The sequence below is a fragment of the Danio rerio genome, chromosome 5 (assembly GCF_052040795.2).
Source record: "Danio rerio strain M-AB ecotype USA chromosome 5, GRCz13ab, whole genome shotgun sequence".
NCBI classification, from domain to species: domain Eukaryota; kingdom Metazoa; phylum Chordata; class Actinopteri; order Cypriniformes; family Danionidae; genus Danio; species Danio rerio.
The window spans coordinates 77,034,168-77,061,875 of NC_141025.1; the positions used below are offsets into that span (position 1 = coordinate 77,034,168).

The 27,708-nt window shown below is 36.9% G+C and overlaps 3 protein-coding genes across 6 annotated transcripts in view; 2 read left to right on the plus strand and 1 right to left on the minus strand.

The window, feature by feature from the left end:
• On the plus strand, positions 1–17,285 carry im:7157749. The gene is given in 8 exon segments (XM_087254612.2): positions 1–109; positions 1,365–1,468; positions 4,496–5,968; positions 6,158–7,448; positions 8,646–8,747; positions 9,567–10,534; positions 16,175–17,191; positions 17,193–17,285. Coding segments are annotated over 3 exon segments (2,073 nt in total). The 5' UTR covers positions 1–109; positions 1,365–1,468; positions 4,496–5,968; positions 6,158–7,448; positions 8,646–8,747; positions 9,567–9,571.
• Positions 1–27,708, minus strand: part of kiss1rb (KISS1 receptor b) — a 360,900-nt gene that overhangs the window by 119,600 nt on the left and 213,592 nt on the right. The gene's annotated exons all lie outside the window — the stretch shown is intronic.
• On the plus strand, positions 12,665–27,333 carry znf1005 (zinc finger protein 1005). 4 transcript variants are annotated; one of them, XM_087251990.1, is made up of 4 exons: positions 12,665–12,799; positions 13,897–14,000; positions 16,194–19,343; positions 21,478–22,788. In XM_087251990.1, exons 3-4 carry the CDS (start codon positions 19,151–19,153, stop codon positions 22,545–22,547), a joined length of 1,263 nt encoding a protein of 420 aa, XP_087108116.1. In that variant the 5' UTR covers positions 12,665–12,799; positions 13,897–14,000; positions 16,194–19,150; the 3' UTR covers positions 22,548–22,788.

Here is a 27,708-nt window from a genome sequence, read left to right on the forward strand (position 1 = left end):
GATCTGCATCGCAAACTCCACACCAACGAAATGACTTTTTGAAAGCCTTCATCTTCCAAGCATCTGAGAAACTCCCACAACAAGAAAGAGAGAGAGAAATTAAACTCAGGTATGTTGTCTTGCGTTATGCTGCTTTTCCAGAAAGGTGTTTATAGTCTTGGTGCTTCTTAATAGTGCAGAGCTGAGTGAGATTTGCCATCATTTTATATAAAATCCTTTATTTCCTCGCTTTCTTCCTTTTCTCTGTTTTTGTTGTGATGTTTTGTACGTTTCTCTGTTTTATTTTTGATTACTCAGTAAATCCCCCTATATAATCACGCTGATTGTCTTTGTTTTGCACAGAAAATGTCATTTTATAGAAGCCAGTTTCCGCCACTGATTAAAAAAATTATAATAAATAAAATCTAAAAAAAATTATTTCAGAAATGCCAGTTATAAAGTCTCAATTATGACTTAATAACTCGCAATTCTGACGTCTAAACTATCTACATCACAAGAAGTAGTTATAATTCCTTTTCTAAACAAATAATTACGCTCAGACGAGCAGGTGAAGTCATTGTCATATTTATTTATTTTGTTAAATTAACTGCAAGTTAATCCTGAATATTCATAATTAATAAAAACTTGTTATTATTATTAATCGTTAATAAAAAAACGCTAATTTCGCTACACTTAATATATAACAATTATAAATTATTACAGTGTTTTAGACATTTTGTAATTAGCTTTGTGACCTATTAGCGTACTAGCAATGCTTTCTGTAGTAAAATGTGTAATACTTGAATTTTGCAGATGCCAATTTCATAAACAGTTCATGTCGTTTTGTGTGATGGTAAAATTCACCGTACACAGATTCAGCAATATTTTATAGCTTCATTTCTCTGCTTGGGAAAACATTGCTGATAAATCAATCACATGCAGAATTTCAATGATCTCTTACAGCAGTATTTTCTGATGTTTACTAATAATAAAGGGGTAGTTCACTCAAAAAATTGTAATTGTCATCATTTACTTCCAAAACCTGCATGGCTTTTTTCCTGTTAAACACAAAGAGGATATTTTAAAGACAGTAAGGTTTGTATCCAAGTCAGTGGTTACAGGTTTCCAGCTTTCTTTAAAATATCATCTTTTGTGTTCAACAGAATAAAACAAACTCATAAAGGCTCATACCAGCTTGAGTAAATGTTGAATTTTGGGCTGAACTGTCCCTTTAAGCTGAAGATTGTCTGAAATTTTCTCTCCCTCTGGGTTTGTACCCCCCTTATGTGCCATTTAACTTCGAAGCAACAATTCATTCTGTATGTGTGTGTGTGTGTTTTTTTGTGTTTGTGTGTGTGTGTGTGTGTGTGTGTTCATGTTTTAAGATGAACAACTCACACACACCAGGTCAGACTGGAAAGATCCGACTGCATCTCTTGACTTCTCGCCTTTATTCTTCATATTTTGGGTCTGTTTCAGAGTTAAACAGGTATGTTGCTTTCCTTCATTATTAGCTCATACTCCTGCTGTCTCTATTCAAGTGTATTTTCATTTTCTGTGTTGTGTGTCATATTTTAGTTAGCAGCATATTCCTTTTCAAGTTGGTAGGCAGATAATTTTATCAGGTGACCTTTAATAAATAAGGGAATAAGCTGAAGGAAAATGAATGAAGGTTTAGGAAAATCTAGTCATTTATAATTATTTATTGGTTGAAATGTTACCGCTAAATGAAAGAAACTATTTAGCTCTAATGTTCTCACAGAGTTTCTCTGTTAATGACTGAAGTAGTTATTTTGAAAAATGTTGTAAACCTGTAACCACTGACTTCAACAGTATTTGTTTTTCCTACTGTGTAAGTCAATGGTTACCGCTTTTCAACATTTTTCAAAATAACCCCTTTTGTGTTCAGCAGAAAAAAGAAACTCAAAGTTGGAAACAGTTTTAGAGTGAGTAAATAGTGAACGCATTTCCATTCATTTTACTTTCCCTTTAATTTTGGATGTCGCTTAGACATTTGCAAACATTCTTTCATTCATTCCTTTATTTATTTTCTTTTCAGCTTAGTCCCTTCATTTATCAGGGGTCGCCACAGTGGAATGAACCGCCCATTTACAAACATACTATCGTATTTTTGTTGTTTAGTAGTAGTGATGTGGTTAATCATCTCTCTCATAGCCATATAGTCAAAATAAGATCATCATCTGATTATAACTTTTAGTTTTGTGGACTTGCAAAGCTTGCTGCGTGCCGACAAGCTGCATAAAAGTTACTCCGGTTTCACAGTGCATAAGCAGTGTGTATTTTATCGGTGTGCTTGTAAACAACCGGTATTCACAGCGGGAGCAGAGCATGCATGCGTCAGTTTGCTTTCACCACCGTTGTTTCAGTTGCGCATAGAGAATAAAAAACTTGCGCATGCAAAATACGGCAAATGTGAATGGCCTCTAACATCTTTATTCGGGGATTACCACTTTAAATTAATATACTTGCATAAAGTAAATCGTATCTCAAAGCTTTTACTGGGACTCGTTTTTTTTTTTTTGCACCGTCTCCCTGTGCCACCCCCCAGCAAGATGCCACCCTGGGCATCGACCATATTGCCCATGCTAATACGCCACTGCTCACACTTCTTTAAATGTTTTCTGTGTTAACCAATATTGATGGTGAATTTAAATAACCCAACAGCGTTGATTTATTCGTTTTCGGAATCCTGACATAGTTTTATCAACACCATTTTAACAGGGCTTTACATAAAAACAAAAATAAAAAAATAATAATAATAAATAAATAAATATATATATATATATATATATATATATATATATATATATATATATATATATATATATATATATATATATATATATATATACATATATAATTAACATTTTTAAATTGAGTGTTATTTAATCGCCACTGTGATGCACACTCTAAGCTTGGGCCGATAGACGATGCCATTGTCCATCATCGATGGCCAATAGATAACATGATGTTGCCGATCCTTCGTCCAGCCCCCGTCGCCAAACTCAGGCCCCGTTTATACTAGTACGTCTTACTGTAAAAATGGCATTTTAGAACAAAAATGCTCCACATCCACACCATGTTTTACCTAGCATTTCCGAACAACCTTCCGTCTGCTTAAAACGCACATCATGTGACCACATCACACACAGCCACACGCTGTCATGCGCTCGTCTGAGCTCCAGTGAACAGTGCACGTCGGACAGTTTATCAGGGATGTACCGCTGGATCGCAGCACACTACAGTTGTTAAACGTGATAGACATCCCAAGTTTCCCGGAAGTCCCCCCAAACTTTTCACATGAGGACGACGCCATCGTTCATCGTGATGTTTCACATTAGACATTGTACGATGCCAAATTGGTCGACATCGCCCAACTCTAGCGCACACATCCCCTCTCTTGCTTAAGCTCCACCCCCAATTAATCGATTACTTGTTGGTCAAATTTGTGGATTAATTGAAATGAAGAATGGTCAGAAATGCCCGTCCCTGTTTAGTAGTCAGAAATGTACATTCAGCACACTTAAGTAAACTTTCCAGGCCAACCAAAAACAAAGTTGAAAAGGAATGTGCTGCTAATTTAAATATGAGTTTTCATGATCAATGAGGACTGTTTCTTGTCACACTCACCGTACGTTCACACCGAAAGCGGCGAGAGCGTCAAAGTAGCCGGAAGTCATTCATTTTCAATGAGAGCCGGCGGCGATAAGTGGCGAGGAGCAGCGCGGCGCGTCTTCGCCGGCGTGAGCGTCGAGGAGAGTTGAAATTAAGTCAACTTTATGGTAATGAGCTATGACGCGGTTCGGTGGCAAGCAATCAGAATAAAGACGTCCATCGCTTGATAGCAGTTCAGAGAACACAGACCTGTGAACTTTGGTTCCGACCACAGTTGTTCCCAAGGGTTTGATGATTGCGGTCGCCGGATTTCCAATTATTTACAATGTTTTCTTACAGGAACATGCATTAAATAAGTTACTGGCGAGTTACTGATGTTCATTAATGATATATAAATTTATCTTAAAAAAGCGGGAATCTCACGCGATGTGACCGTACAAAACAGTACTGCTGCTTCAGGATATTTCAGACATATGGACACATATTGGATAAATAGAGCAAAGCCACACCACACGCAACTTGATCTTCCATTGTTAACTGAATTTGATAAGAAGTGCGCAACATTTTCACGCTAGAAACATGTTTTACGCAGGAATGTAACTGACATGCTGCAACGGCTCCTTTAAATACGAGATCAATGTTGCGAGTTTTGACGCTCTCGCCGCAGGAGCTGAAGGCAGACAGCGTTGTCGCCAGGGCGGCCAGAGCGACCTTGGACGCTCTCGCCGCTTTCGGTGTGAACGTACGGTCAGTTTGTCCCAATGTGTAGTAAACCAACCTCATCAGTGCCCGAATTCATGCACACAACTTACTGATCATACTTATGAAAAACCTGGTATAAAATTCCATGAAAATATGCAGTTTCTTACCTTTCCTTCAGGTCTGATGGAGGAGACATGCCGTCATGTTAAAACAGAGGAGAAAACTGGCTCACTGAAGAGAAAAGACGAAACATGTTTGACCTGCACTCAGTTTGGACAGAGTCTGGGATGCCAACAGAGTCTCAGGAATCACATGACGATCCACACTGAAGAGAAACCGTTCACATGTGATCAATGCAGCAAAACATTTTTGAGGGCTTCAGAGTTAAAGAGCCATCTTCGAGTTCACACAAAGGAGAAACCTTATTCCTGTTCTCTGTGTGAAAAGAGATTTACATGTCAGTCAAATTTAAAAGCACATCAGAAGATCCACACTGGTGTGAGAGAGTATGTGTGCTCTGAGTGTGAGAAGACTTTTATTACAGCTAGACAACTGAAAAGGCACCAGAGGAACCACACTGGAGAGAAACCGTTCTCATGTGTTCAGTGCGGGACGAGTTTTAAACATTCGTCAGACCTTAATAAACACATGTTGATCCACACTGGAGACAAAACACACAAATGTGATCAATGCAGCAAGACATTTTTGAGGGCTTCAGATCTGAAGGTCCATTTTAGAGTTCACACAAAGGAGAAACCTTATTCATGTTCATTGTGTGAAAAGAGATTTACATGTCAGTCAAGTTTAAAAGCACATCAGAAGATCCACACTGGTGTGAGAGAGTATATGTGCTTTGCGTGTGAGAAGACTTTTATTACAACTGAACAACTGAAACGTCACCAAAGGATTCACACTGGAGAGAGACCATACGTGTGTTCACAATGTGACAAGTCATTCAGTCTGTTAGGAAACCTGAATGCGCATCAGAGGATCCACACTGGAGAGAAACCGTTTGTGTGTTCACACTGCGAAAAGAGATTCAGTCTGTTAGGAAACCTAAAAAAACATGAGATGATCCACACTGGAGAGAAACCGTTCACATGTGTTCAGTGTGGGAAGAGTTTCAGACAGTTATCAAATCTTAATCTACACGTGTTGATTCACACTGGAGAGAAAAAACACACAAATGTCACACAAATGTGATCAATGTGGCAAAAGTTTTTTTGAGGGCTTTAAGTCTTGAAGTCACGCCATGCATTTGAAAATTCTAAACATAGGTTTCTATCAGGGAGGGTACACACACCGGCACTGCAAGTCGGCGGCTGTCCACAGCACCTAGCCATGACTCACGACACTGTTCATATTTCTGCCGCACCACAGAGCGACATCTGAATAGTTTCACGTTAAATAACATTCGAAAGCGCGCATCAGGTGTGTGATACTTCCACCTGTCATGTGCACGGTGCATCCGGTGCAAAGCCTTTTAGAATCCATACACTGTTAGACTTTGCCACAATTTTTCTGTAACTTACTGCAAAAACGGGCTGTAAAATACTGCTTGCATTCTGTACAGTACACTACTGCAATGTGCACTGTATTATGGGTATTTTTAGTACTTTTGCAGTAACTTCCTGTATATTAAGGATTTGCGGTATTCAACTGTAAGTAAAAGCAGTACTGCTACTGTAAAAAGATAAATGACTTTTGAATTTTAGTGTTGTTTTATTCCACAGGTTAAAGTTGTGACTTGTAGCATATAATATATATATATATATCCTAAAATAGTGTCAAGATATTTTACTCAACCAAATGTTGGCGTGGGATGATGATGGTTTTCAAGTTATACAGGAGTTTGGAAAAGTCAAGGTTATAATACCACCAACATTTTCTGTAATACCGTTCCTAAGGTATGTTTTTAAGCAACAGTATCTCCAGCAGAAAAAATATCGAAAGTTGTCATTTTTAAATTAAAACATCAGTGTTTTTTTGTAACTAATGTTATTAAGGAGAATGTCCTAATGTGTGAAAATCCTTTACCTCAGTGCACAATCGTGTATAAGAAAGAAAAATCAAACACAGCCAAATCAAAAAACGCCACTTTAGAGCTAGTATTTGAAGGATTCCCTTGCATAATGTGGTGTATTATTATGACTTAGTGATGACAAAACAGCTCGACATTAAGATTTATAAAGCTGAATAAACAGTCCTTCATTTCTCTGCTGCATCCGTGTATTCACTTACGTTATATTAAGCCTATAAAAGCTTAACCAAAGAAAACACTAACCAGATTACATTACAGACATCAATATTAGGGAAAGAATTCGCCTTAGATGTGGCTTTAACTCACCTGTTCTGTAGTGAAATGTTGTTTTCATGTCCGTTGAGGGAAATCGTTCAGTTAAAGACACAAAGACGTGTGTCAAATCACATAATTATGAACTATTATGCGACATTTTGGACTATAAATAGTCAGTAGTTCATTCACACCGAAAAATAAAAGCCCCAACATGATTAAGAGCACTTTAAATAGCCGAATAACACTTATTTATTCAACCGTTAAATAATAAGGGTGTAATTTTGAATACTGCATTACCTTAATGGTCAGTTTTGCACACGTCACGTCGAAGGGGCGGAGCTATCAGACACTGATGTTGGATTACTTCATTATTTTATTGTGAACGCAAAATTCCCCCACATAAGGGATTATGGGGCCTCCCGATGGTAAATGCGGGTGTACTCATGAAAAAGGTGGAAAACGGAGACTATAAAAATGAGAGAACTCTTAAAGAGGAGATGCAAAGAGGAAATCCGGATTTCACAATATATCATTAAAACATGTTTATTAAAATATGGTTTACATCCAGGGAGACAAATAAAGACAATTATAAGACAGTGCATAGAATTTAGGAAACCAGTCAGTCTCTTCACACTCCATCACAGTAGGGGGCGATATGCACATCGGTTCGCAACTCAACATAAAACCAAGAAGAAGAAGACGTTTAAAGTTTGCGTCTCTCGTATCCTCCGATCTGCATCGCAAACTCCACACCAACGAAATGACTTTTTAAAAGCCTTCATCTTCCAAGCATCAGAGAATCTCGCACAGCGAGAGAGAGTCCCACTAAACTCAGGTATGTTGTCTTGTGTTATGCTGCTTTTCCAGAAAGGTGTTTATAGTCTTGGTGGTTCTTAATAGTGTGGAGCTGAGTGAGTTTTGACATCATTTTATATAAATTCCTTTATTTCCTCGCTTTCTTCCTTTTTTCTGTTTTTGTTGTGATGTTTTGTACGTTTCTCTGTTTTATTTTTGATTAGTCAGTAAATCCCCCTATATAATCACGCTGATTGTCTTTGTTTTGCCTCACAGAAAATGTCACTTTATAGAAGCGCGTTCCCGCCACTGATTAAATAATAAATACATACAATGTCAAAAATATCACAATTCGGACTTAAAAACTATTCTACATCTCAAGTAGTTATAATTCCCTTTCTTAGTAAATAAGTAATTACAGAGTCCGCTCAGACGAGCAGGAGAAGTCATTGTTGTATTTATTTATTTTGTTAAATTAGCTGCAAGTTAATTCTTTATATTCATAATTAATAATAACTTGTTATTATTAATCGTTAATATTCACAAATTGAGCTAATTTCGCTACACTAATATATTATAATTATAAATTATTATAGTGTGTTAGGCATTTTGTAATTAGCTTTGTGATGTTTAGGTGTACTAGCAATGCTTTCTGGAGTAAACTTATACTTGCCTAATAATATTTTCCAGATGCCAGTTTCATAAACAGTTCATGTCGTTTTGTGTGATGGTAAAATTCACTGTACGCAGATTCAGCTACATTTTATTGCGTTATTTCTGTGTTTGGGAAAACCTTGCTGATAAATCAATCACATGCAGAATTTCAATGATCTCTTACAGCAGTATTTTCTGATGTTCAGTAATAAATTACAGGGGTAGTTCACTCAAAAATTAAAATTGTCATCATTAACTTGCAACCGGCATGGCTTTCTTTGATGTTAAACCCAAAACAGTGTATTTTAAAGAAAGTAAGGTTTAATGTAAGTCAGTGGTTACAGGTTTCCAGCTTTCTTCAAAATATCTTCTTTTTTGTTTAACAGAATAAAGTAACTCATAAAGGCTTATAACCACTTGAGTAAATGTTGAATTTTGGGCTGAACTGTCCCTTTAAGCTGAAGATTGTCTGAAATTCTCTCTCCCTCTGAGTTTGTACCCCCCTTATTTGCCATTTAACTTTGAAGCAACAATTCATTCTGTATGTGTGTGTTTGTGTGTGTGTGTGTGTGTGTGTTTTAAGATGAACAACTAGGTCACCAGGTCAGACTGGAAAGATCCGACTGCATCTCTTGACTTCTCGCCTTTATTCTTCATATTTTGGGTCTGTTTCAGAGTTAAACAGGTATGTTGCTTTCCTTCATTATTAGCTCATATTCCTGCTGTTTCGATATTCAAGTGTATTTTCATTTTCTGTGTTGTGTGTCATATTAGTTAGCAGCACATTCCTTTTCAAGTTTACTTAAGTGTGCTGTATGTTCATTTCTGACTCTATAAAGCACGAAACACCATAGTATGTTTGCAAATGTTTAAGAGACGTCCAAAGTTAAAGGGAGTGAATATTATTTTGTATCCTGTCATATTTGCCATGCAAAGAATAATGCAAAGTTAAATATATGTGTGTGTGTGTGCGCAAACTTGTGTGTGTAACGACATTGTGTGACTCATCATTGCAGAAAGGCTTGAATTAACTACACAACAAATATATCAAATAGCCGTTGGGAAAGTTCTTACTGTAGTAAGGGAGATCTGCTTCATTCTTGTCTGTCACTGTGCTGCTTATCTACGTATGATGCAGCAAGAGAAGGCTACAGGCATCTGAGCAATAGTGAGAGACGGGAAATGGGGATGGTGGGCGGGGAGAAGTAGCTCATTTGCATTAAAGGCACAGGCAACAAAAACAGTGACTGTCAAATTTCCCACATTCATAAAGATATAAATAATCTGTGGGAATTTTGAGCTCAAACTTTACAGATACATTCAGGAGACACAAAAGACTTTAAAAAAGACTCAATCTTGGTAAAAGGGGTAAAATAGGAGCCCCTTAAAAGTAATGATTGTAGTGTTAGTGTACTTTGCTCATAGAATGAAACTAAAATAGCACCAAATTGATCATCATTTATTGATGTTTCATGTAAAATGCAGTTTCTTTCTTTTATTTCAGGCCTGATGGAGGAGAAAAAAGAGAAAACTGGCTTACTGAAGAGAAAAGACGAAACATGTTTGACCTGCACTCAGTGTGGAAAGAGTTTGGGCTGCCAAAAGAGTCTCAGGATTCACATGATGATGCACACTGGAGAGAAACCGTTCACATGTGCTCAGTGCGGGACGAGTTTCAGACAAACATCAGCCCTTAATCAGCATATGAAGATTCACACTGGAGAGAAACCATTCACATGTGTTCAGTGTGGGACAAGTTTCAGACAATCGTCAGCACTTAATAAACACATAAAGATCCACACTGGAGAGAAACCTTTTACATGTGTCCAGTGCGGGAAGAGTTTCAGACAATCGTCAAACCTTTATAAACACATGTTGATACACACTGGAGAGAAACAGTTCTCATGTGCTCAGTGCGGGACGAGTTTCTTGCAATCATCACACCTTAATCAACACATGTTGATCCACACTGGAGAGAAACCGTTCACATGTGCTCAGTGCGGGACGAGTTTTAGACAATTGTCAGCCCTTAATGAACACATAAAGATTCACACTGGAGAGAAACCGTTCACATGTGTTCAGTGCGGGACGAGTTTCAGACATTCATCAGCCCTTAATGATCACATGAAGATTCACACTGGAGAGAAAACACACGAATGTAATCAGTGCAGCAAAACATTTTTGAGGGCTTCAAATCTGAAGAGACATCTTAGAGTTCACACAAAGGAGAAACCTTATTCATGTTCATTGTGTGGGAAGAGATTTATATGTCAGTCAAGTTTAAAAACCCATCAGAAGATCCACACTGGTGTGAGAGAGTATGTGTGCTTCGCGTGTGAGAAGACTTTTATTACAGCAGAACAACTGAAACTGCACCAGAGGATTCACACTGGAGAGAAACCTTATGTGTGTTCACACTGCGGCAAGACATACAGTCTGTTAGGAACCCTAAAAAAACATCAGAGGATTCACTGAAGAGAAACATTAAAAAGTTTCGCAAAATCGCCTCAGTTTAAAAAAAACACATGAAGATCCACTCTAAAAAGAACCCAAATAAAAATAATAAATTAATGAAAATAAACCAATGTTTATTTGTTTTACAATCTTGACGTATATGTGTACAATATCAGCAGCAGTTTTATACTATTACAACATTATTGTATCCAATATTTGTACACTCACCAGCCACTTTATTAGATAGATAGGTTCAACAAGGTACTGGAAATATTCCTTAAGATTTTGCTCCATATTGGTGCATTATCCTGCTGGAAGTAGTCATCAGAAGATGGGTACACTGTGCTCATAAAGGGATAGACATGGTCTGCAACAATACTCAGGTAGCCTGTGGCGTTGACATGATGCTCAATTGGTACTAATGGGCCCAAAGTGTGCCAAGAAAATACCCCTCACACCATTACACCACCAACCTGAACCATTGACTCAAGGCAGGATGGATCCATGCTTTTTATGTTGTTGGCAACATTTCTTCAATCTTCTATTGTCCAGTTTTGGTGAGCCTGTGTGAATTGTAGCCTCAGTTTACATTGAGTTGCTGATTAGAAATTTTGCACTAACGAGTAGTGGGACAGGTGTACCTAATAAAGTGGCTGGTGATTGAATGTTAACATTATTAAAGTGTGAAGAAGACATTATATGTACTGAATGCTAAAATGGAATAAAATGTGTCAATTACAGCATTTCCTGCTTTCACTTTTGTCATATCAGAGTGATACAAACACAACAAGTGTCTTTTTTAGTATTTCTTGACGTAAAAATATGATTCAAATCTCAGTGATTTTGTGACCCACCGTGCCGATATAAAGTCGTATTGCAGTGCTACATGTGTGATGTTGTTTATATAACAGTTTAACAGCATAATCATGGTAAAGTTGGTTTTAGATGAGCACATTTGTTGATTTTAGCACTCCCGTATTGTTAACCCAGCTAATTTGAATGTTGAGTCTGAAATGCATTTCAGAATGACTTAAAAACAACATTAACACTATTTGACTGAACACTGTTGTACTTTTATAATCATTAGCTGCTGGTATGATTGTTCGATTCAGAATTGGCAAATAATTCTTTTCTAAGATTATATTATTAAGCAGAATGTCTGAATGTGTGAAAATACTTTACCTCAGTGCACAATCATGTATAAAAAAGAAAAATCAAACACAGCCAATTAAAAAAACGCCACTTTAGAGCTAGTATTTGAAGGATTCCCTTGCATAATGTGGAATATTATCATGTCTTAGTGATGACAAAACAGCTCACACATCAAGATTTATAAAGCTGAATAAACAGTCCTTCATTTCTCTGCTGCATCCGTGTATTCACTTACGTTATATTAACCCAATAAAAGCTTAACCAAAGCAAACACTAACCAGATTACATTACAGACATCAAAATAAAAGAGAGAATTCGCCTTAGATGTGGCTTTAACTTACCTGTTCTGTAGTGAATTGTTGTTTTCATGTCCGTTGAGGGAAATCATTCGGTTATTGACACAGAGTCGTGTTTCAAATCACATAATTATGAACTATTATGCGACATTTTGGACTATAAATAGTCAGTAGTTCATTCACACCGAAAAATAAAAGCACTAACATGATTAAGAGCACTTTAAATAGCCGAATAACACTTATTTATTCAACCGTTAAATAATAAGGTTGTAATTTTGAATACTTCATTCACTTAACGGTCGGTTTTGCTCACGTCACGTCGAAGGGGCGGAGCTATCAGACACTGATGTTGGATTACTTCATTATTTTATTGTGAACGCAAAATTCCCCCGCATAAGGGATTTTGGCGCCACCCGATAGTAAATGTGGGGGTACTCATGAAAAAATGTGAAAAAACGGAGACTATGAGAATGAGAGAAGAACTCTTAAAGAGGAGATGCATAGAGGATATTAGGATTTCACAATAAAAAGATTATCAAAAGGTGGTTTAGATCCAGGTAGACAAATAAGGACAATAATAAGATTATGATAGTGAATAGAATTTACCAGGTCAGTCTCTGGCTCCATCACAGTAGGGGGCGATATGCACCTCGGTTCGCAACTCGCCATAAAACGAAGAAGAAGAAGACGTTTAAAGTTTGCATCTCACACATCCTCCGATCTGCATCGCAAACTCCACACCAACGAAATGACTTTTTAAAAGCCTTCATCTTCAAATCATCAGAGAAACTCCCACAACAAGAGAAAGGGAGAGAGAGAAACCAACTAAAGTCAGGTATTTAGTCTTGCGTTATGCTCCTTTTCCAGAAAGGTGTTTATAGTCTTGGTGGTTCTTAATAGTTAAAGTTAGTTGGTTAAAAGCGAATTTTGCCATTATTTTATCTAAATTCCTTTATTTCCTCGCTTTCTATCTTTTCTCTTTTTTTTTTGTTGCGATATATTGTACATTTCGCTGTTTTATGTTACATTAGTCAGTAAATCCCCTATATAACCACGCTGATTTTCTTTGTTTTGCCTCACAGAAGAGGTGAGTTTATAGAAGCGCGTTCCCGCCACTGATTAAATAATAAATAAATAAATACAATGTCAAAAATATTGAGTCAGAAATGCGAGTTATAGTCTCAATTCTGACTTCTAAACTATTCTACATCACAAGTAGTTATAATTCCCTTTCTTAATAAATAAGTAATTACAGAGTCCGCTCAGACGAGCAGGAGAAGTCATTTTCATATTTATTTATTTTGTTAAATTAGCTGCAAGTTAATTATGTATATTCATCATTAATAATAACTTGTTATTATTAATCGTTAATATTTACAAATTGAGCTAATTTCGCTACACTAATATTTTATAATTATAAATTATTATAGTGTTTTAGACAATTTGTAATTAGCTTTGTGATGTTTAGGTGTACTAGCAATGCTTTTTGGAGTAAACTTTGTAATAATTACATTTTGCAGATGCCAGTTTCATAAACGGTTCATGTCGTTTTGTGTGATTGTAAAATTCACCGTACACAGATTCAGCCACATTTTATTGCATTATTTCTGTGTTTGGGAAAACTTTGCTGATAAATCAATCACATGCAGAATTTCAATGATCTGTTACAGCAGTATTTTCTGATGTTTACCAATAATTAAGTGGTAGTTCACCTAAAAATTAAAATTGTCATCATTAACTTGCAACCTGCATGTCTTTCTTAGATGTTGAACTCAAAACAGGATATTTTAAAGACAGTAAAGTTTATATGTAAGTCAGTGGTTTCAGGTTTCCAGCTTAACTTTAAAGCAACAATTCATTCTGTGTGTGTGTGTGTGTGTGTGTGTGTGTGTGTGTGTGTGTGTGTGTGTGTGTGTGTGTGTGTGTTTTAAGATGAACAACTAGGTCACACTAGGTCAGTCTGGAAAGATCCGACTGCATCTCTTGACTTCTCGCCTTTATTCTTCATATTTTGGGTCTGTTTCAGAGTTAAACAGGTATGTTGCTTTCCTTCATTATTAGCTCATACTCCTGCTGTCTCGATATTCAAGTGTATTTTCATTTTCTGTGTTGTGTGTCATATTTTAGTTAGCAGCACATTCCTTTTCAAGATTGATTTTGGTTAGTCTGGAAAGTTTACTTAAATGTGCTGTATGTTCATTTCTGACTCTACTAAAGTACTGTAGTATGTTTGCAAATGTTTAAGAGATATCGAAAAAGTTAAAGGGAGAGTTTAAAATGTTTATAATTTAATACATTTAATAATACGATGATATTAATAACGAATGGGGGCGGCGCGATGGCTCAGTGGTTAGCATTGTGGCCTCACAGCCAGAAGGTCGCTGGTTTGAGTCCCAGCTGGGTCAGTTGGTATTTCTGTGTGGAGTTTGTATGTGCTCCCTGTGTTGGCGTGGGTTTCCTCTTGGTCCATCTATAGTCCAAACACGTGCGCTATAGGAGAAGGCTTTGTTTAGAAACTTTGCCGTGTGAAAGCGTACCGCACCAAGAGCAAAGAGCAACAATGTAACAATAGTAATCTCTGTTTCCGAACAAATTAATCGATTCACAGGTGTGAAAGCCGAACACTTTTCAAAATAAAAAAGATTTTGGTTTAGCTGAAAAAAAGAAGCTCAAAGTTGGAAACAGTTTGAGAGTGAGTAAATAGTAAACATGTTTTCATTTTTTAACTCTCCCTTTAACTTTGAATGTCTCTTAAACATTTGCAAACATACATTTCTTCATTTCTTTTCAGCTTAGTCCCTTTTTTATCAGGGGTCGCCACAGCGGAATAAACCACCCATTTGCACACATACTATAATACTTTTGTTGTTTAGTAGAGTCAGAAATTTCCAGCCTAACCAAAAACAAATTTGAAAAGCAATGTGCTGCTAACTAAAATATGCACACAAAATGAGTTTTCATGCTCAATGAGGACAGTCTCTTGTCACACTCGGGGCCCTATCATACACCCTATGTATTTGCTAGCTTGGCACAAGAGTCGTTTTGACGTTTTGCAGCACACTGTTTTAATAGCAAATGCATTTGCACTCATATGTGCGCCAATAGGCATTCAGGTCTAAAAAAGGAGGCGTGTTGAGGCACATTACTATTTTGAGAAACTTTAATAGAATGTTTAATTGACCAGATCAAAGCTAGTCTAAAGTCCAGCACAGAGCGCGTTAGTTGTGCGCCTCGCTTAAACAGTGCTTAATACATACAGGGTGTACAGCAACACACAAATATCTTTACAAATGAAAAAAAATTAAAATATTACAAAACATTATTTTTAGCCTACATAAATATAAAAACCACTGCCTCCATGCTTTCTTCATCTCAGGGGGCTTTTTCAGTTTATTCATAACAATTTGCTTTTGTATTATGTTGTTGTTGTTGTTATTATTAGTATTATTATCAGCAGTATTATTTATTATATCCATATTTATATTTGTTTTATTAAAAACAAGCTTAGATTTGTCCACCTGTCAGGTTTTAGACCATATGGGGCACAGCATGTGTTTTTGGATATAACTTGTTTTTTGAACACACTTCGGTATTATTGTTCATTTAATTGTTTGCTGGAAATTAGAACTAAATTTAGAAACAGTTTTGAAACAAATCTTTGTGCTTAATAAACGAAATGAATTATGTAGGCTAATGGATGACTGCGTACAACATGTTTCCCTATCCACAAGAGTGAAAGTGAAAGTAAATAATAAAGAGGCTCATCTCTCATTCTCGCGCTGCTGATGCTCTGTTAAACTGTTTACACTCTAGTGAAGCGTTCAGTTTTTCCACTTACAAAGTCGTCATGTAAATACCAAATGCACCATGGCGTGACGCAACTGACTCTTAAAGTGAATGGGAGATGAGACTCTGATTGGTTTATTCTCAAAACACACCTATAACTCATTAAGAGAATAAGCAAAACCCTGTTAGATCATGTGCCACGGCGCAAAGCGGATTTTTCCATCCTTAAAATAGCAAAAGTGCATTTAGACATGCCCTCAATGCTTTTGCGCTTTGCACTTTGTGCATGGATCATCAAAATAGAGCCATCAGTGTGCCCCAATGTGTAGTGAACCAAGCTCAACAATGCCCGAATTCGTGCACAACCTACTGATCACACTTATAAACAACCTGGAGACTCATAAAATACCATGAAAATATGCAGTTTCTTACCTTTCCTTCAGGTCTGATGGAGGAGACACGCCATAATGTCAAAACAAAAGAGAAAACTGGCTCACTGAAGAGAAAAGACAAAACATGTTTGACCTGCACTCAGTGTGGAAAGAGTCTGAGCTGCAAACTGAGTCTCAGAAATCACATGTTGATCCACACTGGAGAGAAAACACACAAATGTGATCAATGCAGCAAAACATTTTTGAGGGCTTCAGAGTTGAAGAGCCATCTTACAGTTCACACAAAGGAGAAACCTTATTCATGTTCATTGTGTGAAAAGAGATTTACATGTCAGTCAAGTTTGAAAACGCATCAGAAGATCCACACTGGTGTGAGAGAGTATGTGTGCTCTGAGTGTGAGAAGACTTTTATTAGAGCTGAACAACTGAAACGGCACCAGAGGATTCACACTGGAGAGAAACCGTTCTCATGTGTCCAGTGCGGGACGAGTTTCAGACATTCATCAGCTCTTAATCTACACATGTTGATTCACACTGGAGAGAAAACGCACAAATGTGATCAATGCGACAAAACATTTTTGAGGGCTTTAGATCTGAAGATCCATCTTAGAGTTCACACAAAGGAGAAAACTTATCCATGTTCATTGTGTGAAAAGACATTTAAATACCAGCAAAGTTTAAAAAACCATCAGAAGATCCACACTGGTGTGAGAGAGTATATGTGCTTTGAGTGTAAGAAGACTTTTATTAAAGCTGAACAACTGAAACAGCATCAGAGAATTCACACTGGAGAGAAACCGTACGTGTGTTCACACTGTGGCAAGTCATTCAGTCTGTTAGGAAACCTGAATGCGCATCAGAGGATCCACACTGGAGAGAAACCGTACGCGTGTTCACACTGCAACAAGAGATTCAGTCTGTTAGGAACCCTGAAAACACATGAGATGATCCACACTGGAGAGAAACCGTTCACATGTGTTCAGTGTGGGAAGAGTTTCAGACAATCATCAAATCTTAATCTACACGTGTTGATTCACACTGGAGAGAAAAAACACACAAATGTCACACAAATGTAATCAATGCGGCAAAACATTTTTGAGGGCTTTAAGTCTTGAAGTCACGCCATGCATTTTAGAATTCTAAACATAGGTTTTTATCAGGGAGGATACACACACCGGCACTGCAAGTTAGCCCAGCTATGACTCACGACACTGTTCATATTTCTGCCGCACCACAGAGCGACATCTGAATAGTTTCACGTTAAATAACATTCGAATATGCGCATCTGGTGTGTGATACTTCCACGTGCACACTGAGACGTTTTCCGTCGACGTTTAATACCTCGTAACTTAATAAAGGGCTTCAATGTGTGCATACCAACGCGCAAAACGGCAGGCGCAAAAGCGTCATTTTTAAAAAAAAATCAGATTGGCACTTTTGCTCACGTGCACGGAGCTGCTGATGTTACCGTAAACAGCACTTGGAGGCGCTCAAGCGCAAAACTGTCAATGCGAGCGCACATTGAAGAAGATGCCCAGCGGTTATATGAACGTGGAGCTGCTTATTGCACTGGTGAACAATAATCATTTCTTCATCACTAGAGCTGGAGCTGCTGCTTGAACCATCCATGCTTGTTCGAGTCACCAGTAACTTTATAAACAAAAGTGTGAACTTCCTCTCCTCCTCTTCTTCTGTTATAAGCGGGTGTCAGAAGCTTAATGTTGTGCAGCGCCATCTATCGTCAAAAGAGTGATTTAGCTTACTCTTCTGCTTGACACCAGTGAAAAGCGCTTGGGTTTGAACACTGAAAAACGTCTCGTAAAACGCTGCCGATAAACACAAACGAAAAATGTCCCGGTGTGTAGGAGCCTTTAGACTTTGCCACAATTTTACTGCAATATGCACTGCATAACGGGTATTTTTAGTACTTTTACAGTAACTTCCTGTATATTAAGAATTTGCTGTATTCTACTGTAAGTAAAAGCAGTACTGCAACTGTAAAAAGATGAATGACTTGTGAATGTTAATCAGTGTTGTTTTATTCCACGGGTTAAAGTTATGGCAAGCTGTTTTTACATTTATTCTATAACCCATACTAGTATCTATTTTCATTTTACTAGAGCTTATTATTCAGATACTAGTGTCTATTCATTAAATACTAGTAGGTTTTTTTTATATGTATACTAGTGATTACTCGGACACTATTTTTTTTTATTATAAACTAATACTCATTCATTAGATATTTAATAGATACTAGTATCGAGAGCTGGAGGATATGGCAAAAGTTTATATCACAATATATATTTCTCAATTTTAGTCGATACGATATAATTTCGATATCGGTATGGACAATATTGAAAAGCCAGGAAACAACTGCCAAGAATGAAAACTGAATTTGCAAAGTCTATAATACCGCCAGGCTCTTACAACCTTTTTTTTTTTTGTACAAAAAAAATTAATGTTCACTTTATATTTGCATTTAGCCTTTACAAACAAGAAACGTTAATAATAAATAAATTGTCAAATAAATAAAACTCTCAGACTCGTCTCATTTATTTATTTATATATATATATATATATATATATATATATATATATATATATTTATAGTTTGTTAATTTTTATTTTTGTAACTGCTGAATTTTTAATAATCAAAATAATACCAAAATCTCGAAATTACGACATCCACATCATAAAACAGGTAGAAAAAGAATAATAATTATGATAATAAAAAAACCAAAAAGAGTACTGGAGGTGGGAAGCGCAGCATTTTATTTAGATTTATTATTAAAGTTCAGTGATATTACTTATTTATTTCAGGAGTTTCCCTAAATAAAACTGTAAACATTACCATGGACATCTTAATAAAGGAATAAACACATTAAGGGTGTTTGTTTGCTGAAATTCGTATTAAAATCTGTTTTATTTATATTGTGCAGAGTATATTTATAATGTTTTATGCGGAGTATATATTTTGAAAAGGGGAAAAACAATACATGTCTGTATAAATGCTGTTATGTTTAAATAATTTACCGTTTAAAACGAGGTCATGTGACCATCAGGAAAAACACAGCATCTCATTTCTCAATGGACGCGTTCTCTGTGTTGTTGGAATTGAGAAAAGCCCACAGTCTCTCCAGCGTTTCCTGGGTCTTCCACCAGGAGGAGGCCTCGGGGGACATGCCTGGAACACCTCCCTAGGTAGGCATCCAAAACAGATGCCTGAGCCACCTCAGCTGACTTTTCTCAATGTGGAGGAGCAGCGGCTTTACTCCGAGCTCCTCCCGGGTGTCAGAGCACCTCACCCTGTCTATAAGCGTGAACCCTGCCACCCTTCGAAGAAAACTCATTTCGGCCGCTTGTATCTGAGATCTTGTTCTTTCAGTTATGACCCAAAGCTCATGATCATAGGTGAGAGTAGGAATGTAGATTGACTGGTAAATCGAAAGCGTTGCCTTTCAGCTCAGCTTTTTCTTTACCACAACGGACCGGTACATCAACCGCATTACTGCTGCCGTTGCACCAATCCGCCTGTCAACCTCACGTTCCATCCTTCCCTCACTCATGAACAAAATCCCAAGATACTTGAACTCCTCCACCTGGGGTAAGGACTTTCCTCCCACCTGGAGATGGAAAACCACTTTTTTTCGGTGGAGTACCATGGCCTCGGACTATATAGACTAATATTTTATATTATTTTTTATAACACTTTCATTATTTAACAGATTTAATATCTCTATTAATCACATTCCTTCTATTTCATCAGCTTTGCAATAACCTGATTCCTGGTAAATATGTTTGTGAATTTTATTTTGTAAGTTTGCACGAGTGCTATATGCCAGCATGCAGCGAGTGTGTGTATGTGAGTGTTAATTTAGGTGTTTAAGCGAGGATCGAGTACATGTAAGAATCGAGTTGTATGTGCATCAAGTTTATATGTATATGCGCAAGTTTTGAACATTCAATAGTATAGGTGTACATGCGAGTAATTTATAGGTGTATATGCACGTGTTATGTATGTGTTGATGAGCAAAGTTTGATTTAAATCCTACACGGCGCCTCATAGCCATCTGGTTTGAAGCTGCAGAGCACTAAAATTATAAGTTTATCGAAACTTAAAAAGCCGAACCACTTCCACCCCACTGCATTAGTCTTTCCTCTCTCGTCTACTATTTCGTCAGCATTCTTACTTGTTTATTCTCATCTGTATTCAGGGCACTCATTTTGTAGCTAAAACTTTCTGTGACGGAGCTAAACCAACTGCAGAGTGCTGTTAGCGTGTCTGTGATATACGTCATCATGCAAGTGCTGTCACGCTCTTTCTGACGGCTGAGCACTGACCGTAACTCAGTGACAACTGATGCAACGTATAAGATTTTATATATACAATAATATACATATATGTATGCAAATTTATATCGAAATACCAGAATTGGGTTAAGAAATCAAATCACCGCTATTGAAAAATAAATCTATTGCGATTTTTTTTTTTTTTTTTTTTTTTTTTTAAATTATTATTATTTATTTATTTATTTATTTATTTTTTTATTGATATCGAATTATTGTCCGGCCCTACTAGTATAAAATGAATGGGTACTAGTATCTATTTAATAAGTACTAGTACCTGATAATTAACTACTAGTATTTCAAAATATGCACTAGTCCCAGCTGGAATACACACTAACCAAAACTGAATGGTTGATATCTCAATAACAGATCCCCATAGAAATCAATGAAATTTAAAAATAATGTTTAACTAGCAACAACAGTTACAAGTCACTATTAAAATAAGCACTAGTATCTTATAAACAAGACTTGTATCTATTTAATAAGTACTAGTATCTTTGTGCACTTAAATCAAGTTGATTTTGTACATTAACATAATGGATGTCCATACAACAGTGGATATTAATGTGTATCCTGTCATATTTGCCATTCAATTTGTACGTACATTGTGAGCAATAGTGAGAGAGAGTGGCTCTGACACGCAAATGGGAACAGTGGGTGGGGAGAACTAGCTCTTTTGCATTAAAGACACGGGCAACAAAAACAGCTACAGTGTCTTAACAGCTCAAATTTCCCACATTCATAAAGATATAAATAATCTGATGGGTATTTTGAGCTGAAACTTTACAGATACTTTCAGGAGACACAAAAGACTTTAAAAAAAAAAAAAAAAAAAAAGACCCAATCTTGGTAAAAGGGGTAAAATAGCCCTTTAAAAGTAATGTTTGTAGTGTTAGTGTACTTTGCTTATAGAATGAAGCTAAAATAGCACCGATTAATCATGATTTATTGATAATTGATTTAAAGCGCAGTTTCTTACTTATTTCAGGCCTGATGGAGGAGACAAAAGAGAAAACTGGCTCACTAAAGGGAAAAGCTGAAACATGTTTGACCTGCACTCAGTGTGGAAAGAGTCTGGGCAGCAAACAGAGTCTCAGGAATCACATGATGATGCACACTGGAGAGAAACCGTTCACATGTGCTCAGTGCGGGACGAGTTTCAGACATGCGTCAGCCCTTAATCAGCATATGTTGATCCACACTGGAGTGAAACCGTTCAAATGTGCTCAGTGTGGGACGAATTTTAGATGTATGTCAGCCCTTAAACAGCACATGAAGATCCACACTGGAGAGAAACCGTTCACATGTGTTCAGTGCGGGAAGAGTTTTAGACAATCAGCAGCCCTTGGTGAACACATGAAGATTCACACTGGAGAGAAACCGTTCACATGTGTTCAGTGCGGAAAGAGTTTCAGACAGTTATCAGCCCTTAATAAACACATGTTGATCCACACTGGAGAGAAACCGTTCAGATGTGCTCAGTGTGGGATGAGTTTCAGACAATCATCACACCTTAATCAACACATGTTGATCCACACTGGAGAGAAACCGCTCACATGTGTTCAGTGCGGGACGAGTTTTAGACAATTGTCAGCCCTTAATGACCACATGAAGATCCACACTGGTAAGAAACCGTTCACATGTGTGCAGTGCGGGACTAGTTTCATACAATCATCACACTTTAAAAAACACATGTTGATCCACACTGGAGAGAGAACACACGAATGTGATCAATGCAGCAAAACATTTTTGAGTGTTTCAGATCTGAAGGTCCATCTTAGAGTTCACACAAAGGAGAAACCTTATTCATGTTCATTGTGTGGGAAGAGATTTAAATATCAGCAAAGTATTAAAAAACATCAGAAGATCCACACTGGTGTGAGAGAGTATATGTGCTTTGAGTGTGAGAAGACTTTTATTACAGCTGGAGAACTGAAACTGCACCAGAGGATTCACACTGGAGAGAAACCGTACGTGTGTTCACACTGCGGCAAGACATTCAGTCAGTTAGGAACCCTGAAAAAACATCAGAGGATCCACACTGGAGAGAAACCTTAAAAAAAAAAACAGACAATATCTCCTCAAACCCCCTCTAAAAAGAAACCCAAATGACTTAAAATCACAGAATGTCAAGAAAATAAATTGTTTATTAATGTTTAGAAATTTTGCATTAACGAGCAGTTGGACAGGTGTACCTAATAAAGTGGCCGGTGATAAAATATGTTAACATTATTAAAGTGTGAAGAAGACATTATATGTACTGAATGCTAAGATGGAATAAAATGTGTCAATTACAGCATTTCCTGCTTGCGCTTTTGTCATATCAGAGTGATACAAACACAACAAGTGTCTTTTTTAATATTTCCTGACGTAAAAATATTATTCATTCTATGAATGATATTTTTTATGAGTCATATGACTCATATTATTGTTAGATTAAGAATTAGCAAATATTACTTTTTTGAAATTATATTACTAAGGAAAATTTCCGAATGTGTGAAAATACTTTACCTCAGTGAGGAGAAATCAAACACAGCCAATTCAAAATACGCCACTTCAGAGCTAGTATTTGAAGGATTCCCTTGCATAATGTGGAGTATTATTATGACTTAGTGATGACAAAACAGCTCACACATCAAGATTTATAAAGCTGAATAAACAGTCCTTCATTTCTCTGCCGCATCCGTGTATTCACTTACGTTATATTAAGCCTATAAAAGCTTAACCAAAGCAAACACTAACCAGATTACATTACAGACATCAATATAAAAGAGAGAATTCGCCTTAGATGTGGCTTTAACTCACCTGTTCTGTAGTGATTTGTTGTTTTCATGTCCGTTGACGGAAGTCGTTCGCTTAAAGACAAAGGCGCGTCTCAAATCACATAATTATGAACTATTCTGCGACATTTTTTTTATATAAATTATCTCTAGTTCATTCACACCGAAAAATAAAGCACTAACATGATTAAGAGCACTTTAAATAGCCGAATAACACTTATTTATTCAACCGTTAAATAATAAGGGTGTAATTTTGAATACTTCATTCACTTAACGGTCAGTTTTGCTCACGTCACGTCGAAGGGGCGGAGCTATCAGACGCTGATGTTGGATTACTTCATTATTTTATTGTGAACGCAAAATTCCCCCACATAAGGGATTATGGTGCCTCCCGAAAGTAAATGCGGGTGTACTCATGAAAAGGGTGGAAAAAACGAAGACTATAAAAATGAAAGAACACTTAAAGAGGAGATGCAAAGAGGATATCAGGATTTCACAATAAAAGGTTTATTAAAACGTGGTTTAGCTTCAGGGAGACAAATAAAGGTAATTATAAGATTCATTAAGAAAGGTGGATTATACATCAGAATTTAGGAAATCAGTCAGTCTCTTCACACTCCATCACAGTAGGGGGCGATATGCACCCCGGTTCGCAACTCGCCATAAAACCAAGAAGAAGAAGACGTTTAAAGTTTGCGTCTCGCGTATCCTCCGAATCTCCGATCTGCATCGCAAACTCCACACCAACGAAATTAATTTTTTAAAGCTTTAATCTTCCAAGTATGAAGAAACTGCCACAACAAGAGAAAGAGAGAAAAAGTCCCACTAAACTCGGGTATGTTGTCTTGCGTTATGCTGCTTTTTCAGAAAGGTGTTTATAGTATTGGTGCTTCTTAATAGTGTGGAGCTGAGTGAGATTTGCCAGTATTTTATATAAAATCCTTTATTTCTTTGCTTTCTTTCTTTTCTCTGTTTTATGTTAGATTAGTCAGTAAATCCTCCTATATAATCACGCTGATTGTCTTTGTTTTGCCTCACAGAAAAGGTGACTATAGAAGCGCGTTCCCGCCACTGATTAAATAATAAATAAATACAATGTCAAAAATATTTAGTCAGAAATGCGAGTTATAAAGTCAAAGAAAGTACAGGCTACATGAATATTTGCAATAGAAAAATAGTTCTTTGAGTATATTCAGAGTTCTGGTTGCTTTTCATCTTGAACGTCCTTTAAGGGTTCAATCTGTCCATTTATATTTGTGTATAATTACCCAATTAAATTAAAAAGGTTTAACATAAAATAGTTCTTATATATTTTATAAAGTCTATTTATATCGACTAATATTTTATATTATTTTTTATAACATATTTTCATTATTTAACAGATTTAATATAATAATCACAGTCCTTCTATTTCATCAGCTTTGCAATAAACAGGTAAATATGTTTGTGAATTTTATTTTGTAAGTTTGTGCGAGTGCTATATACCAGCATGCAGCGAGTGTGTGTGTGTGTGAGTGTTAATTAAGGTGTTTAAGCAAGGATCGAGTACATGTAAGAATCGAGTCGTACATGCATCAAGTTTATATGTATATGCATAAGTTTCATACATGTTTTGAACATTCAATAGTATAGGTGTACATGCGAGTAATTTATAGGTGTATATGCAAATGTTATATATGTGTTGATGAGCAAAGTTTGATTTAAATCCTACACGGCGCCTCATAGCCATCTGGTTTGAAGCTGCAGAGCACTAAAATTATAAGTTTGCATTAGTCTTTCCTCTCTCAAATGTCACACCACGTACACCATCGCAAACGGGCTTACACTGAGTAAACTAATATTGCTACTCCTGAAAAGACCGGTATTGCTATTAACATGATGTATGCATATAATAAGGTACAGTATATGTCAAAAGCATCAGTGCAATATCAGACACCACCCGTGAGAACAGCACAGTTATATCGTTAACAGATTTACTCATGTCAAGCAGTGCGTGCAGGGCCGGTGAGCGGTCAGTGTATCTTTTGGTCACTCAGTTATGTTGAAAAAAAAATTATTTTCTTGTGATCACGGGATTTCGTTGAGATATATTTTCCTCACGCTTACATATATATTTTCTTGCTTGTTAGTTTAATTATTGCATTTGAAATCAACACTAAATATTTTTGTATAAAACTTGTAGTGATGGTGCTTATAATTGGTGGGTGCGACTAAATTTTGGTTGATGCGGCCACATTTTTAAAGGTAGGTGCACCGGTGCTACCAAGCAAAAAGGTTAATTTCGAGTCCTGTGATTTATTAATATTTGATGTAAAATGCAGTTACTTTCTTTTATTTCAGGTCTAATGGAGGAGACAAAAGAGAAAACTGGCTCACTGAAGAGAAAAAACAAAACATGTTTGACCTGCACTCAGTGTGGAAAGAGTCTGAGCTGCAAAAAGAGTCTCAGGATTCACATGTTGATCCACACTGGAGAGAAACCGTTCACATGTGCTCAGTGCGGGACGAGTTTCAGACATACATCAGCCCTTAATCAGCATATGAAGATTCACACTGGAGAGAAACCGTTCACATGTGCTCAGTGTGGGACGGGTTTTAGACAGTCGTCAACCCTTAATGAACACATGAATATTCACACTGGAGAAAAACCGTTCACATGTGTTCAGTGCGGAAAGAGTTTCAGACATTTATCAGCCCTTAATAAACACATGTTGATCCACACTGGAGAGAAACCCTTCACATGTGCTCAGTGCGGGACGAGTTTCAGACGTTCATCACACCTTAATCAACACATGTTGATCCACACTGGAGAGAAACCGTTCTCATGTGTTCAGTGCGGGAAGAGTTTCAGACAATCATCAGCCCTTAATGACCACATGAAGATCCACACTGGCGAGAAACCATTCACATGTGTTCAGTGTGGGACGACTTTCAGACAATCATCAAACCTTAATAAACACATGTTGATTCACACTGGAGAGAAACCACACGAATGTGATCAATGCAGCAAAACATTTTTGAGTGTTTCAGATCTGAAGAGCCATCTTAGAGTTCACACAAAGGAGAAACCTTATTCATGTTCATCGTGTGGGAAGAGATTTAAATATCAGCAAAGTGTAAAAACACATCAGAAGATCCACACTGGTGTGAGAGAGTATGTGTGCTTTGCGTGTGAGAAGACTTTTATTACATCTGGAGAACTGAAACTGCACCAGAGGATTCACACTGGAGAGAAACCGTACGCGTGTTCACACTGCGGCAAGACATTCAGTCTGTTAGGAACCCTGAAAACACATGAGAGGATTCACACTGGAGAGAAACCATACGTGTGTTCACACTGCGACAAGAGATTTAGTCTGTTAGGAACGCTAAAAAAACATCAGAGGATTCACACTGGAGAGAAACCCTAAAAAATTCACAAAATTGCCTCAAACCCACTCTAAAAAGAAACCCAAATGACTTAAAATCACAGAATGTCAAGAAAATAAACCAATGTTTATTTGTTTTCCATGTATATCGCTTGATTTATCAGAAGTTTTTCTCATTATGCTGTATTGTAATTATTTTGCTAAGCTGAATACAATCTTGATGTATATGTGTACAATATCAGCAGCAGTTTAATTCTATTACAACATTATTGTATCCAATATTTGTACACTCACCAGCCACTTTATTAGATAGACCGGTTGAACAAGGTACTGGAAATATTCCTTAAAGATTTTGCTCCATATTGGTGCATTATCCTGCTGGAATTAGCCATCAGAAGATGAGTACACTGTGCTCATAAAGGAATGGACATGGTCAGCAACAATACTCAGGTAGCCTGTGGCGTTGACATGATGCTCAATTGGTACTAATGGGCTCAAAGTGTGCCAAGAAAATACCCAATGCCAAGAAATGTAGCCTCAGTGTTCATTGAGTTGCTGATAAGAAATTTTGCATTAATGAGCAGTGGGACAGGTGTACCTAATAAAGTGGCCGGTGAATGAATATGTTACATTAAAGTGTTAAAAAGACATTATATGTACTGAATGCTAAAATGGAATAAAATGTCAATTACAGCATTTCCTGCTTGCGCTTTTGTCATATCAGAGTGATACAAACACAACAAGTGTTTTTTTTTAGTATTTCTTGACGTAAAAACATGATTTAAATCTCAGTGATTTTGTGACCCACCGTGCCGATAGAAAGTCGTATTGCAGTGCTACATGTGTGATGTTGTTTATATAACAGTTTAACAGCATAATCATGGTAAAGTTGGTTTTAGATGAGCACATTTGTTGATTGTAATGCTCCCGTATTGTTAACCCAGCTAATTTGAATGTTGAGTCTGAAATGCATTTCAGAATGACTTAAAAACAACATTAACACTATTTGACTGTGAACACTGTTGTACTTTCATAATCATTAGCTGCTGGTATGATTGTTTGATTCAGAAT